This window comes from Trachypithecus francoisi, unplaced genomic scaffold (genome assembly GCF_009764315.1).
Source record: "Trachypithecus francoisi isolate TF-2019V2 unplaced genomic scaffold, Tfra_2.0 Lachesis_group1, whole genome shotgun sequence".
NCBI lineage: Eukaryota > Metazoa > Chordata > Mammalia > Primates > Cercopithecidae > Trachypithecus > Trachypithecus francoisi.
The window spans coordinates 42040036-42054207 of NW_022681454.1; the positions used below are offsets into that span (position 1 = coordinate 42040036).

Genomic DNA, 14172 nt, shown 5'->3' on the forward strand with positions numbered 1-14172 from the left:
TAATATTTTTAGTGGAGACGCAGTTTCACCATGTTGCCCACCCTGGTCTCAAACTCCTGGCCTCAAGGGATCCACCCGCCTTGGCCTCCCAAAGTGCTGGAATTACAGGTGTGAGCCACTGTGCCCTGCCCATTTCTAATACTTTCTAGTTGGTAGCTTTACCCTATGTGTGCTTTGCTGCAAAATATCCAACAGCTCATACTACTTAACAATCCTCTTTTAATGCTTCAGAATAACTTTCTTTTTGATATTCTAACAAAAATTATTTGGACTAACGTATTGCTTTTCCATCCAAAACTACTGTCTAGGCTGGGCATGGTGGCTCGTGCCTGTAATCCCAACACTTTGGGATGCTGAGGCGGGAGCCAGGAGTTCAAGACCAGCTCAGGCAACACGGTGAAACCCCATAGCTACAAAAATTACAAAAATTAGCTGGGTGCGATGGTGTGCACCGGTGGTCCCAGCTACTTAGGAAGCTTAGGCGGGAGGATCACTTGAGCCCGGGAAGGTTGAGGATGCAGTGAGCCATGATTGAGCCACTGCGCTCCCGCCTGGGCAAGAGTGAAACCCTGTCTCAAAACAAAAAACCAAAACAGAAACTCCTGTCTTAAAGTTGGCATCTTCTAGGGCAAAAATAAAACACCTTTATGTTTTCCCTAAAATGAACCAGTGTGTTGTCTTAGCTTGTACTTAGTCTGACTTAACAGTTATTCAATTATGCTGTTTGATAATGATTATGTCAGATTTATATTTTATGTAGTAACTAGAAGTGGGAAGTCACATCCATGTCCCCTTATTTAGCCATAGCTATTCTGCCTTTGTACGTAGAACACTGCTCAAAAACCATAAATAATCAGTATCTGTTTATTTTTTAAAGTCATGGGCAGCAGCTATAGGTTTTTTTCTTCCTGATTAAATGGTACCATGAACAGCAAGCACGTGTGCTTTATGTGTGAATGTATAAAATACTGTATAGAAATCCTCTTGGACTATATGTCACTCTGAGATCATCACTGGTTGTGCCTTTCATTCACTAGATCAAATGAATTTCTGGATGATCTCTGGTCACTTTCCTGACAAAACTGAGCATCTTTTATTTTGATATTAAGCATATAACATTTTCCTGATGTTCAGAGACAAGCAGAGAACTCTTAGCTTCAGGGAGAGAAAAGTTATATATTCAAAGAAACAGAAAAGTATTTACAATGAATTGGAAAGATGCAAAAAGCAAGTTAAAACACTTAACAGAGACTTGACATTTATTGTGCAATTTTATCCCCAACAGAACACGTGGCATTCTAGAGGTATATGAGGTAATAAAATCAACACTCCAATTAGAACACCTGAAATAATTGGCTCTAGTAACAAATGTCTCTTATAATTAAAAATATTGAATGTTTAAAAAACTTTTATAACATTTTAAGTTCCCAAAAGAAATGAGCCTAACACTTAAAAAACAACTTACTCTTCTATATAAATTGTTCACAAAAAAATCTTGCTATTCTATATTACACTATGCATTTGTAGTTTTATTAACATATCCCTAGTGGGTATTAACTCTACACAGTACAATCAAATAGAAATTATTCATAGAGAATCAACAAGACTCCAACAATAAAAATATCAGGATCAATGGATTTGTCACAGTTTCTCCACAAGTATTCATCATAGAAAATAGAGTAAAGGCAAGTCGGCCCCGGTGTTAGGCTGCTACATGAAGTTCCAGAGAGGAGAGACATAAAGGCAATGCTTAAATTGGGCAGGGTCGGGCTGGACCAGTGACCTTGAAAGCTTCAGGACCCACCGCTAGCATGCCCTGTTCCCAAGAAGCACAAGCCAGGACCCTCATGGCCTTGGCATGCTCTTGAACTTAAACACAGCCAAAGGGATGTGAAAGCCAAAACTACAGGAAAGAATCAACAGATTACTGTATTTTCTTACAAAATTTTCACAACAGTTCTCACAGTGACATCATAAATTAAAACTCTCTCTTCCAAACCAACCAGATTCATCAGCTCTAAAGCTACAAAGACACAAACGTGAAAAGTGAATTGAACATTGGCTACCTGATGCCCTGGTGCTATTTCTAACATCTAGGAGTTCCCAAAGACTCTCACTTCACTCACTTCAAATGTTTGCTTTTATCTCTCCCTGCATTTTTGCACTAGGAACCTATGAGATAAATGTGAACAAACTCCTGATTTTAATTTTAATTCACCTACTTTTTAAAAAAGTTTTCTGCTCTTCGTCATAGGATCTTACATAGGTCAAGCCTTATACAGAATCCTGGGCAGTTCCCAGAGGACATATGGTTTTGTATGTTCCTACTTAAGTATCAACATACTTTAGAAGTAGTTTTTGGTAATACACAAATATCAACTCTCCCTTGATGGCATAAATAAAACAATAAATCCAATCCAAAGTATTGATGTGCTCTGAGAACTGTGTTGCAACTACTGAGGAAGACTGAACTCATCATTCTGCTTCCTACGCCCAAAGTGATCCTCTTCTTAGCTGAGTACCTTGGGCAGTTTCCTTATCAATACAATGGGAATAAGAACAGAAACAGCCTCAAAGGGTAGCTGTGAGGATTAAAATGAGGATGCATTAAAGTACTTATCAAAGTAACTGGCACACAAGAACTCAATAGATAGATATTAACTATAGTTACTACTGTTGTTGCAATTAAGTGGTTCTGAATGGGCCCAAATAGTTTCCCAATGTGGCCAGGATACATCTGGCCTCTTGTATTAGCCCGATTATTGCAAGAATAAACAGGTTTTCAAATGAGTTGTACTAGCAGATGTGCTTTCATTCTAATTCGAGGATCTGTGATTCAATAAAAACACAGCCCTTATATCAGACAGCTATAGAGTTACGAGGAAAATTAATCTGGTCACCATTACTGCAAAGACTTGGTGATTCAGTGCCTTCAGAAGTCAAATTAACCAAGCTGGTCATTAGATGAGGGAAGTCTCGACCTCTCAGTGCTACCTGTAACTGAACATACTGTGGAGTGTGAAAGTGGTCTCTAATGTGTACACAAATCAGTTAAACTTTTATATTTTACATTTAGAAGACAAATATTGGTGGATTATTATTTTTGCACTCCATGTTGTCTGATGTTAATTCTTCACTCTCCAAAAAAAAGAAAAAAACAACATAAATGAAAGAACCAGTGCCACTGGCTGACAATGTAACTTTGCAGAGGACTATCCATCCGCTGGGTGACATTTTCCTACATTATTCCAAGCAAAGTGGTTATTTTTATCCAGTACTTACATGACTGAAAGAAGCCATCACTATGTTTACAAAAATACATCATAATGATACACACTGCTGTTTAGACACATTTACATTAGAGTTCTGACTCAAGCACTCCATTTGACATGTTTTGCCAAACAGTTTTGGCACGTGTTGCCACATTAAACATACACCAGCAAGACTTGCACCATATGTGCAAAATCATTTTCTATTACATTTCTAAATATCTGTATATATGAGCTGTCAAAAATTAAGGCAGATATGTACTGTGAAATGACATAGCACTGAATGAGGAAAGTTATACGTTTAAATCTTTTCTAAAATTGAAGCTATTATCCACGGATGAGATTTTTTAAAATAATTGAAATCTAAGAAACTCAGGAGGTAGTCAATGGGTATTAGGTTTAGGTTCTAGAGCATGTAGTGAAGGATGGCATCTAAATGAGGGCAATGGATGTCTGCTTTTCTGAACATAGTGCATGTTTCATCTTTACCTGATGCTCTATCCATTTTCTGAGCGCAACAGAAGGGAGGCAACAAGCCATTGAGAGTGGCAGGGGAATGTAGGAATCATAAACCCATAGATCCAAAGTCTGGATTATTGCCTAATTTGGGGTAAACATCTGATAGTGCAAGAATAGTTAGTGGACTTAAAAAAATCCTATCAACATCAGTTACCACTAGTTGATGGGACATGGAGTAGTTGGATCAAATAAGAAATGTTAATAATTTATCTCTCCTTATAACGCTGAAGGAATCTCTTATGTCAATGTGTCTGTCACTGATGAAGGGATAAGGAACAATGCAGAATACACAATCACCCACTAACTCTACGGCTGTGAAGTAGCTACATATATATCTTGATTCCACTACCAAAGGAGATGATAGCAACTTTCTGCAAATGCTCTAATATCCTTACATTCCTAGTGAAGCTTAATGAAACATAAATGGTAACAGTCACCTAAATGCTGTGGTGGAATGAGGAAAACCAAAAAAGTGATGCCCGGGTTCAAGGGCTAGAGGAAATATTTTCAAGTAAATAGGGAAGGTACTTGTAAAATGTTCAAGTTAAAACGAGAAAGTACTTGTAAAATTGAAATGGTTACAGTTTTTCTTGAAAGCATTTAACACTAAGGTTAAGCCATGTCATTTTGAACAGTGTACCATCAATAGTCAGTGAGAAAAGTGACTTCAGTAACGTCTTGCAAAATACTGGTCCCCTCCCACAGGCTCCCGGCCTACACTATCCAATACCGATCATTCGAGGGCCATCCTGAGCCTGGCTGGAACTGAGCTTGGGGCTTCAGCTCACTGTGAAAAGCCGGCACGATCTTTGTAACAAGATTTTAATGTGGAAAACACAGGACACCGTCACTTTTGGTAGGTATGGCTCTTCTGATAGCTGGGCTTATGGACCACACGTAGTCACTGACAAAAAAGCCACATTTAGTGTTTGTTGTCACGCCAGCCCCGTGACCTCCTCCTCTCACCAGTGAAGCGGGGGCACGGCTGCATCCTGAGCTGTTTTAACTCCATCTATTTTACACCACCAATGCCAGCATGACTCAAGAAGGACTCTAAAAGCTGACATGACTAAGTTTTTTCTGAGAGCAATCTGTCCATTTGCCAGATAAAGATGTAGAAAATCAAATCAAAATGATAAGCAACACTTTCAAGTCTCCAAGGATTTCAGCTGAAAGGCTCACAGAGCAATGGCAGCATCCCGTCTTAGTGGGCGAGCTTTCAACTTGGCTACACAGAGGCTCAATGGACTTTACCAAATGAACACCCTTTGTAGGTCCTGATTTAAAGATCATGAGACCATGCAGACAACCATCGTGAACTTAGGTACATACTAGCCTTAAAGGTGAAGCTCAAGTGGCAGTGTGGATATGTCCCAAGGAGAGGAGCCAGCAGAGTCCACATTGATGCTCCATCATAGCCTCAGTGGCTGCCAGTGCCTGCGTCAAACACCAGGCTTGGCTAAAGGAACCTAGCAGTTACACGAACAGTAGAAGTACAGCGGAACATCTCACTCAGGCAAAAGTCGTAGGAACATCTCACTCAGGCATAAGTCATAAGTCCTAGACCCAGGAATTAGAACTGGCTGTGTGATGCTGAGTATGGAGTGTGTCAGTCTTGTGCAAAAGAGATGTCCAACAATTGGTCTCAACATTCAGAATTTGTTGATGGAGAAACAGCTGATAGAGAAATGATTAACCTGGTATGGGCACGAGGGAGGAAGAGACCAGGTGTAACTTTGGAACAAACGTGGTGGGCAAGCCTGGGACAGCAGCGTTCTCAAGAGTAACAGTGACAGCCAAACCACAGGCTGCTGTCGCCTGCTCTTGCAGCACTGGTGCAGGTGCATCATCACGTACGGCCATGGAGCAGGAGTGCAGAAAGTGCTCTCAGCCTCAGCGAAGACCAGCACGACAGGGCTCCAAGATGATATTTGGATATCAAGAAACGTTCAGGACCTCAAACTTCCAGGAAAACAAGAAGGGCTAGTCTTTTTTTCTTAAAAGCAGTGATCAAATATTGTTGCTACAGAAAAACAGAACAATGTGCTCAGCAGTAAGGATAACTTAAGGCCAGTGAAAAATTAAGGTAAGATGGAAAAACAGATGAGGCTATGGTGGTGTTTTTCTTCTAGCAAAGATGTCATGTCAAAAAATCTTATCAGACAGACACTGACTTCTTGGACCTCTAAAAATGCTTTAAGAGATCTTTCTTCCTTGGAGAGCCAAAGATACTGGTCTCGTGGTTGCCATAAGAACATGGCATTTGCCCATATAATTTCTTTTACTTCCAAATTTTAGCTAATTTGCCCCAAATAGGATTGAATATTAGTTCTCCCTATACCATTGAGTAAATCTGACAAATTTTAATTTTCTCAAAACAGGACTGAAATATTAGTTCCCCCTGCATCACTGAAAAAAGACAGATGACCATCTCCATAAACATTAAACTTTTCAATGGATGAATTCTAGTAATACAAAAAAAGCTAATAAGCAAAAGCTACAGAAAGACCTATTTCTAGGACTTTGTATATAGTGAATGCAAACTAAGTATTAAATCTAAAGGATAATTTATGAGTTTATGTTGACAAAAATAGCCAAAAAACCGTTTATCAATGGATGCTCATCAACCTGAATCTCCATTCAATTTTCAAAACCCTTGGTCATGTCTGCAGATGATAGATAGTAGTCTTCAATAAATGCTGTCCATTTAGCCCTTTGCTCTACAAAGAATGTAGTAATCTGGACTAGTTTGGTAAAGAAAGCCTGACTCCAAACAGGAAGCCCTCAGAAATGATGATTCTAGCACCTCCGTAGCATTTGCCAATATGGAAAGGTTCCAAAGATACCACTAATTTCACATATGGAACTCAACAAATTAACCAGGGGATAGTGAGTGGGAGCAGCACAGTGCTAACTTAGCCATAGCTACAGGGAACATTGGGGAAAAGGAGGCCTGGTGGGGATGAAACATTTTCATCAAGGACAATGGGAAACAAGTTCCATACAAATTCTAAAGATCAAATCAGCAGAGAAAGACCCTCACATTTCAGAGCAATTACTGACAAGCCCATTGCATAGTTGTCAGAATGGCCTTGAAGCTGTGTGTATACAATGCCAGAACATCTAGTCAATTCAGAGTATACCAAAAGTCACACCACTTGTTTGGTCTTCAGTGCACCAAACAACTAATTGATTTAAATTTTCATTGTTCTACCCATCACTTTAGCATTGTGTCAACAAAGCCTGATTTAAGGCTATGGAAACTATGGATTTATTAACCTACAAAACTGAGCATTTGAAAATGGTTTTGGATCTTTGGATGTTTCTTGACTAATAATGAAAAATGACTACTGTTTGTAAACTCCAGAGATCAAATAGTGCCTTCTTGATCAACACAGTCGTTTTTAAATAACAGAAAAACAGCTGACCTGTAATTAATCACTGTCTGTAGATGTTGCCTCTGTTCTCTGGTTTCCTTTTAGTAATAGACATTATTAATGTCAAAATGGTGTATGATGTCATCTATCCTATGCCTTTGTCGAGAAATACGAAGTCAGGTCTTTGGAAAACATAAAGACAACTTACTTGAATTAAGAGAATGTTTGCTCCTTGTCCCTTAACACAACTCCATGTCTCCACCTTCTCCCATGGGCAGAAACACTACCCCAGCCTACCTTGGGGACTATCTCTGCCCAGGTAGCAGAGTTTGAAGATTTCAGAAAGGTAACTAGAAGCTCACGTATTTTTTCACCCTCACCATCTAGCCAGTAATCATTTAAAAATCATAGTTTTTTCTTTTTATAATATTCCAAAAGTCTGTTGTAGGCGCCACAGGCTTCCCAAACAACCCTAAAATGGATTTCTATTTGGGTACTGTGGCAGCTGAGTATGTGCAGAGTATGGCAGAATGACATGCTTTGGACTCTCAGGTGACAGGAACAGGACATTCACAATTGGAACTCTTGAGAGGACCGGCTGCTACAACAGGAAGATTCTGTCCACTAATCCCCAGATCCATCCTGGGAACTTTTATTGAAGACTTCATCCTGAGAAGCCTGATGATCGATCCCTTCATAAAACGAGCCACCGTTGTGCAGGAAAGTCCCCACCGCCCGCCCCTGTCGGGCGTGACCAACAGCGTCGCTGAACACTTTGTTTATCTGCTCCTCCGAGGGCATCCACCAATCGGGGTTGGAGGTACAATGCATCCTAATGAATTCTGTAGGAATATACACAACATCAAAGAGAGAGAGAGAAAAACAGCTGGTTTTTGCAGAAGATGATAGGACAGGCTGCTTAAACTTTAACAGAAGCTCTGTAAGAAAAGCTTTATGGGAAATCCAATGCAATGCCATGATGATGTCACTCATTAGACCCAATTTATTCCATACAAATTTTCTTCTCATGTGCAGAAGTAAAAAAAAAAAAAAAAATTGCATAAGTAAGAGGGTAATCCCTCTAAGAAACATTCGCTGTTGAAACAAAAGGTAGATTTGATTTGTAAGGCATGGGATGCACCATGTCTGGTATAAGCAAGGAGTAGATTTCAAAACCCAAGTTGTTACCTGCTCACATTTTGAGAATGTTATTATCTCCAGAAGCACAACAAATATCATTAGCATGGTATTCTTTAACCAGTTACTAATTTGAAGATGGAGTACAATAAAATAACAGTCTTAATGACTGAGAAGGTGCCTAAGTGTTAGTTCAGAAAAGGTACCCATGTTCTTAGAATGTCGTGTGATTAGCTATACTTATTTCCGAAAATGTAATTTCTATACATGGGCTGGCAAATATTTTTTACATGCTATCTCCTCCTAATATTTAATTTTACCAGAAAGCAATTAACATGCCTGGAAGAGGGAACTGTTTCAGCTGCCTCCAACATGGACAATCACCGTATCTTGCCTATGTATTCCCCACCCAAAAGCTGGATGGAGATCCATGCACCGTGGCCCTAAGTGAAAAATGCGCTGGAGGTGGCAGCCTCTGGTTAGGCAGCCTGGGCTGCATCGGGCATCAGTGTGACAGTGGCTCCTGCAGTGTTTCCAGAGCAGCAGCACTAGTTCTCTGGGATGTATTTTAATCCATCACGTCTACTGACTTGCTATAGAAATATAAAATGTTGAAGCCTAAAGGCAACTCCCTTGAGTACACACATACAGGGCACAGTCAAGCCCCCAAGCTCAACACTGCCTCTTGGTGAGTAACTCCATCATCTCTGATGATGTCAGGGAATACAGAAAACTGTAGCTAGTTTGGCAGGACAGACCCTGGAAATTTCTACCACCTAGTTGCTCTGAGTAAGTGGAATATTCAGACCGACTAATAGGAGGTGCGCTGGAGCACCTGTGCCTAGTAAACACAGGCATTTTCATCTCAGGTGGTTTGCTGAATCGTAGGCCATGTGTGCATAAATCCCTAAGGTTGTCCTGATCTAGGAAACACGCATGCCTGCCCCATCCCTTCTGAATCAGAATCTCTGGGGGCAGGCCTAGGGAATCTCAGCTGCTAACCAATACTACGTATGCATCCTAGGCACATAATGTCACTGTGGGCATCTCAGAAGGGAGTGCAGAAGTATTCTGTCACATAACCAGGGCCTTAGCAGTGATAATCCAGCTTTTTTTTTCTACTGTGATTTCCTCACCACGAAAAATTTTTATCCCTATTTAGAGTAAATCAATATTAAGTCTTTCCAGTCAATAAAACTGCCATTGAATTGTATAGGTTAATATTGAGCTTTTTGATATGGATTTTTCAGATGTGAACAATGTTTTGTTGGCACTATAACACTTCTATTTGTCTAGGTCTGTATTTGCACTTGCTGAATCAACTGGATACCTCCTGATTCCTCCTTCCCACCCCTCTGCCTGGCCTACAATAGTGCAGATCAACTGCAAAGTAATCAGCTATTAATACTGCTGAAGTCGTATTATCTCCGCAGTACATTTAATAGAAACTTTTTTTTTTAACCAAAAGAAAAATGTTTTACTGGGCAAGGTATATTTTAGCATTAAGGAGAATTAATCCTAAACAAATTTAAGGAGTTGGGCCAACTATTCTTGAGAAGGTACTAGAAGAGGACACAAACTAGAACTGGAAATGAGGTAACATTTTACCCATTAAAAAAATTTCCACGCCTTCCCTTCCTCTGCGTGTTCCCCTATGCTCCAGTTTTGCTGGAGGTGGCCTTCTCTGGCAGCAAAGAAAATCTGAATTTGAAGCGTGAAACATGAGGTGTTATGCGATGCTTATGTACCACTAAGTGAGAACAACAATGCTAAGGCAAACGGAGGTTTTTAAAAGAGCTTCTCAATACTGAGTAGATGGGCCACATGAAGCCTAGACGTTCTCAGCAGAAAGAAATCAAAATACAGCAAGGCTGAACACTTGTACTGGGAGAGCCACAGCCAATGCGGTGAAATGAGATCACAGATGGTGACACTGAGCGGAAGGATGCAGTACCTCGGAGACATGTTACTTTAACTGGATCCAGAGGGCGTCTTTCGGGACCTGTCTCTCCTGACTGCACTGACCTTTTCCTTTTCCCAAGGCCGCAAGAGTACTTAAGCTCATCGGTTGTGAAAACAAATCTGATGAGGTATCGAAGGAGCCGTCTCCCATCTTTCTTTGAAGAATTTACAGCCTCATCCCACTGTTTGCTCGTTATGTAGACAGGATAGTTGTTCAACAGCTGCTTGCTTCCCTGGAAAAGCGAAATATTTTCTCATTACCCACCGAGTCAGCCAGCCAGAAGCAGAAGTGATCTCCATTTCAAAGGCAAACATGCTTTTTAACCAAATGGCTATGCTGACAATGAACCAGGTATTGAAGTGCGCAAGTAATTGCTCAGACTCAGAAGGGGCACTTTTCAAATTACATTTGCATTTTCTGTAACAAGAGCCAATGAGGTATAATGAACACCTTTGAAAGGGGAGCTATTTATAACTTACATTTTAACAGGTAGGTTCAAATGTGTCAAGATCCAATGACAGGGAACACTATTTAAATCTAACCTGTAACTTTCCTTTTCAATCTATTAAAATATGCAAAACTTTGAAGAGTGTGATCAAACAGGTCCTTCATTTTTTGGTTACTTTTAAATACTTTTCGAAATGATGCTGGTGATCTATTTTAATAAGGCATTACTTGTGTTTAACGCACCCAACGCCTGGTAGTCACTGCATTACAACAGAAACAACATTAAAAAGCGAATTTTAAGAAGGGAGAATTGTGGAAACTGAAAAAAGAAACCACTAATAATCATGCAAAACAGGTTTCCTCAAATTATAGCTTCTGCAAATGCCACTATGTCAACTCAAAATTTTTCTTACTTTTCACCTTGATAATTTATGTCTGCTATAAAATTCCCGGGCTAAATAGCTGCAGTGGGACTAATTATGGGAATTTCTGTAACATTTATAAGCCATGTTTAATCAATTGCACCTACACAACCATTACTTTAGTTCTGGTTGTCCATAAAATTCTACAGTCCAGGACAAATTAATTAACCCATGATCTTAGTTTTAATGTACTCCTTCCCCAGTAATTAAGGTGTACAAAACAAAGAAGGGAAAACTCATTCATTTTTACAACTTGGCAAATTTACTACAGGTTATAAATGTGGCACCATTTGGATCTGATAGGGTTTTATTTCAAAAAGTGCCCTGCTTAGTTAAACACTGAGAACGGGAAATGGCATAGGAACCAACAAGAGGTAGGCAGCCCGATGCGGCTGGGAAACTGGCACTGAGTTCTGTGCATGGAGACTCACCACGGCAGCACTCATACGCTCCTCAATGAGCAACAGTGTGATGTGGTCTCCTTTCCTAAGGCAGGCAGCTGAGGCACCTAGTTTGTGTTCTGAATTTACAGTCAGGCTGGGTTTGAATTGAATCTTGGTTCTGTGTCTTATTAGACTAACTTGAGCAAGTTACTTCAAGTTGTTGGATCAGTTTCCCCATCTATGCAACTGAAAGGAACTGAATTATCATGAGTACAAGATGTGACTATTTGGGAGCATGAGCCAAGCCTTGGCTGGGTGCAGTGGAGGACCCTGCATATGAGAGACAATCAAAAGATGGGCAGGGGCCCAGAGCTCCCAAAAAGTCCTTCAGCCCCGGCTGCTGTTTCCTGGCAGGAGGTGAGAGACGGAGGTCTGAATCAAGTCTGTGCAAGGCACAGAGAGGTGGGAGTGAAAGCTGTCCAATCGAGGGGGCCAGGCAACCAATTCCATGGGCCAGGGTATGTGCGGGAGACTGAGGAAGCAAGACGATCCCCAGGTCAAACAGTGATGTCTTTCACAAAAATGAGGAACAGAGGCTACGGTTGGGAGGAAAGCCGCAGCAGGGAAAAGAAATACATTGCTTCCCAAGCACTGAGAGGAAAGGTCTCCTAAGGGCTCTGAATGGTTGACCCCTCGGCCCTCAAGGAGGCTGGGTGGGAGGTGGGGGGGGGGCATGAAATCTGGGGGCTGGCTGACTCAAAACCACTCACTGTGTCACCAGTACTTTCATGGAGGAAGCTTAATAAACGTCCCCATTTATTGCGCAACAGATGACCAGCCCGAAGCACCTGCCCCAAGCACTTTGCACACTTCCCTTCTTTCTCCTCACAGGTGGAGGTACTAGGTCTATTCCACAGCTGGGCTCTGGGTTCAGCCTTGGGCAAGTGACTTGTCTAAACTTCGCTCCTTTCTGTTAAAATACAGATGATAATCCCAGCTTGGTGGTTTGTGGCGAGCATTCCAGCCGTCTCCCACTAGAAGATAAGCTTACGAGAGCTGGAACTGTTACCTGTTTATTCTACGCCAGACTCTCAGGGCGGAGTTCAGCGCCTGACACAATGTAGATGCAATAAACATTTGCTGAACAGCTGATGCAGTGGAGCACGGGCCTCTGTGGCTGGCACACAGCAAACACCCAGTAATGGTGGCTACAATGAAGAATTCTTACTTTTTTTTAACCACTGAATATAAATTCGCAAAGGTAAAGAACTTTAAGGAGAGCAACACAGATGAGGAGCCACTAAAAAGGAGACTTCTACCATCCTTAATTTAAAAAACGAGACTTCCACCATCCTCTTAGTTATGGTCCCTGTAAATACTCATCAGCAGCCTTAGAAAAGACTGTCTAGCTGCTTTTTAAGCTGTTTATTTAACACCATATAATTTTGAAAAGCTGTTTTACTCAGGAGAGTGAGCTCACCTGGTAAGCCAGGATTACAGCTCTGTTTTACCAAGGAGGTCAAATCCCTTTCCAAGGCTTCACAACTCAAAGGGATGGGGCTGGGGATGTCATCCCCGAGTTCAGGGTTCACCCTGTATGCAATGCTTTGCTGTGCCCCTGAAACTGGTCTATTTCAAGATGGGACAGACTAGTGATCTGGCAGCTGACAATCCAGGAAAGGAGCTTTCCCAAAACCTTTGAAAAAATCCACTGAATGCAGTAGCTCTGCATAAAATGTTGGTCTCATAAAATGTAGGAATACCATTTGGAGGTAATTTTTATCAAGAAAAAGGGAAAGAAAGAGAAAGTAATTTATAGCCCAAAGCACAATTCAGAATGCTCTCCGGGTTATGGATGAGATTTATAAACCTGTTTTAGCATAGTTAATAGAAGTAAAATGTGATAAATAATAAAAATGAGAAAATGCTCGTGTGCCTGAAATGACAATAAAAATAGTACAGTCATAATGATGATGAGTCATAAAGTTTAAGTAGTCCTATCCAGAGGAAATGTAGATATTTCCCCTATCTTCTTATTTTTGTAGAATTCTGGTTGTATATCTTCTTCAATTAGCCACCCACAGGTTATTAAACACTGACCTATTGTTGAGTCACTGAAAAAAAACAAAATGAATCACTCTTAATGGGTTACTTGAGTCATCATCAAATGGAAGACATAGGTGTACATTTACTATTAAGCAAGGTAACTAGCTCTGAATTACACTTCTGAACAGTGTGCCACACAGGCACAAAGCAGGGGTGTGGCAGTCAGGGACAGCTTCCTGGAGGAAGTGGGCTTTTCAGTTGTGCTTTTTGTATGACAGTAATGTCAAGTTAGGAAATATGGATTTAATTCTAGGGAGCAAAGGATTTTAAGTATACATTTACTTTGGATCTGTAATTCAGGGGGGAAAAAAAAACTTTCCAGTGTGGAGAACGGAGAACAAAGAAGCTGCTGCAATAGTCAGGTGAGACAGTCAACCTAGGAAAAGAGAGACAACTCAACATAGCTGTAGAATTTTAGACTTAGGAAATGAGGGGGTCAGTGATGTGTCAAAACTTCTACCTGGGGTTGGTGGGGCCTTTATTAAAAACTGGAGGAACTGCAGATGGGTATTCAGGATAGGTGCGGTGAGATCAAGCGGTGTATGGGCA

The 14172-nt window shown here is 40.8% G+C and overlaps 1 protein-coding gene across 3 annotated transcripts in view; it reads right to left on the bottom strand.

The window, feature by feature from the left end:
- Window positions 1-1241: 1241 nt before the first annotated feature.
- Window positions 1242-14172, bottom strand: part of BEND4 (BEN domain containing 4) — a 43009-nt gene continuing 30078 nt past the window's right edge. The window contains exons 4-5 of one of the 3 annotated variants that reach the window (XM_033214105.1): window positions 10328-10497; window positions 1242-8007 (exon numbers count right to left, since the gene is read on the bottom strand). In XM_033214105.1, coding sequence (XP_033069996.1) covers window positions 7998-8007; window positions 10328-10497 — 180 coding nt within the window. In that variant the 3' untranslated portion in view covers window positions 1242-7997. Of the gene's footprint in view, window positions 8008-10105; window positions 10498-14172 lie in introns of those variants that run through there. The other 2 variants (XM_033214106.1, XM_033214104.1) reach the window with 2 other exon arrangements.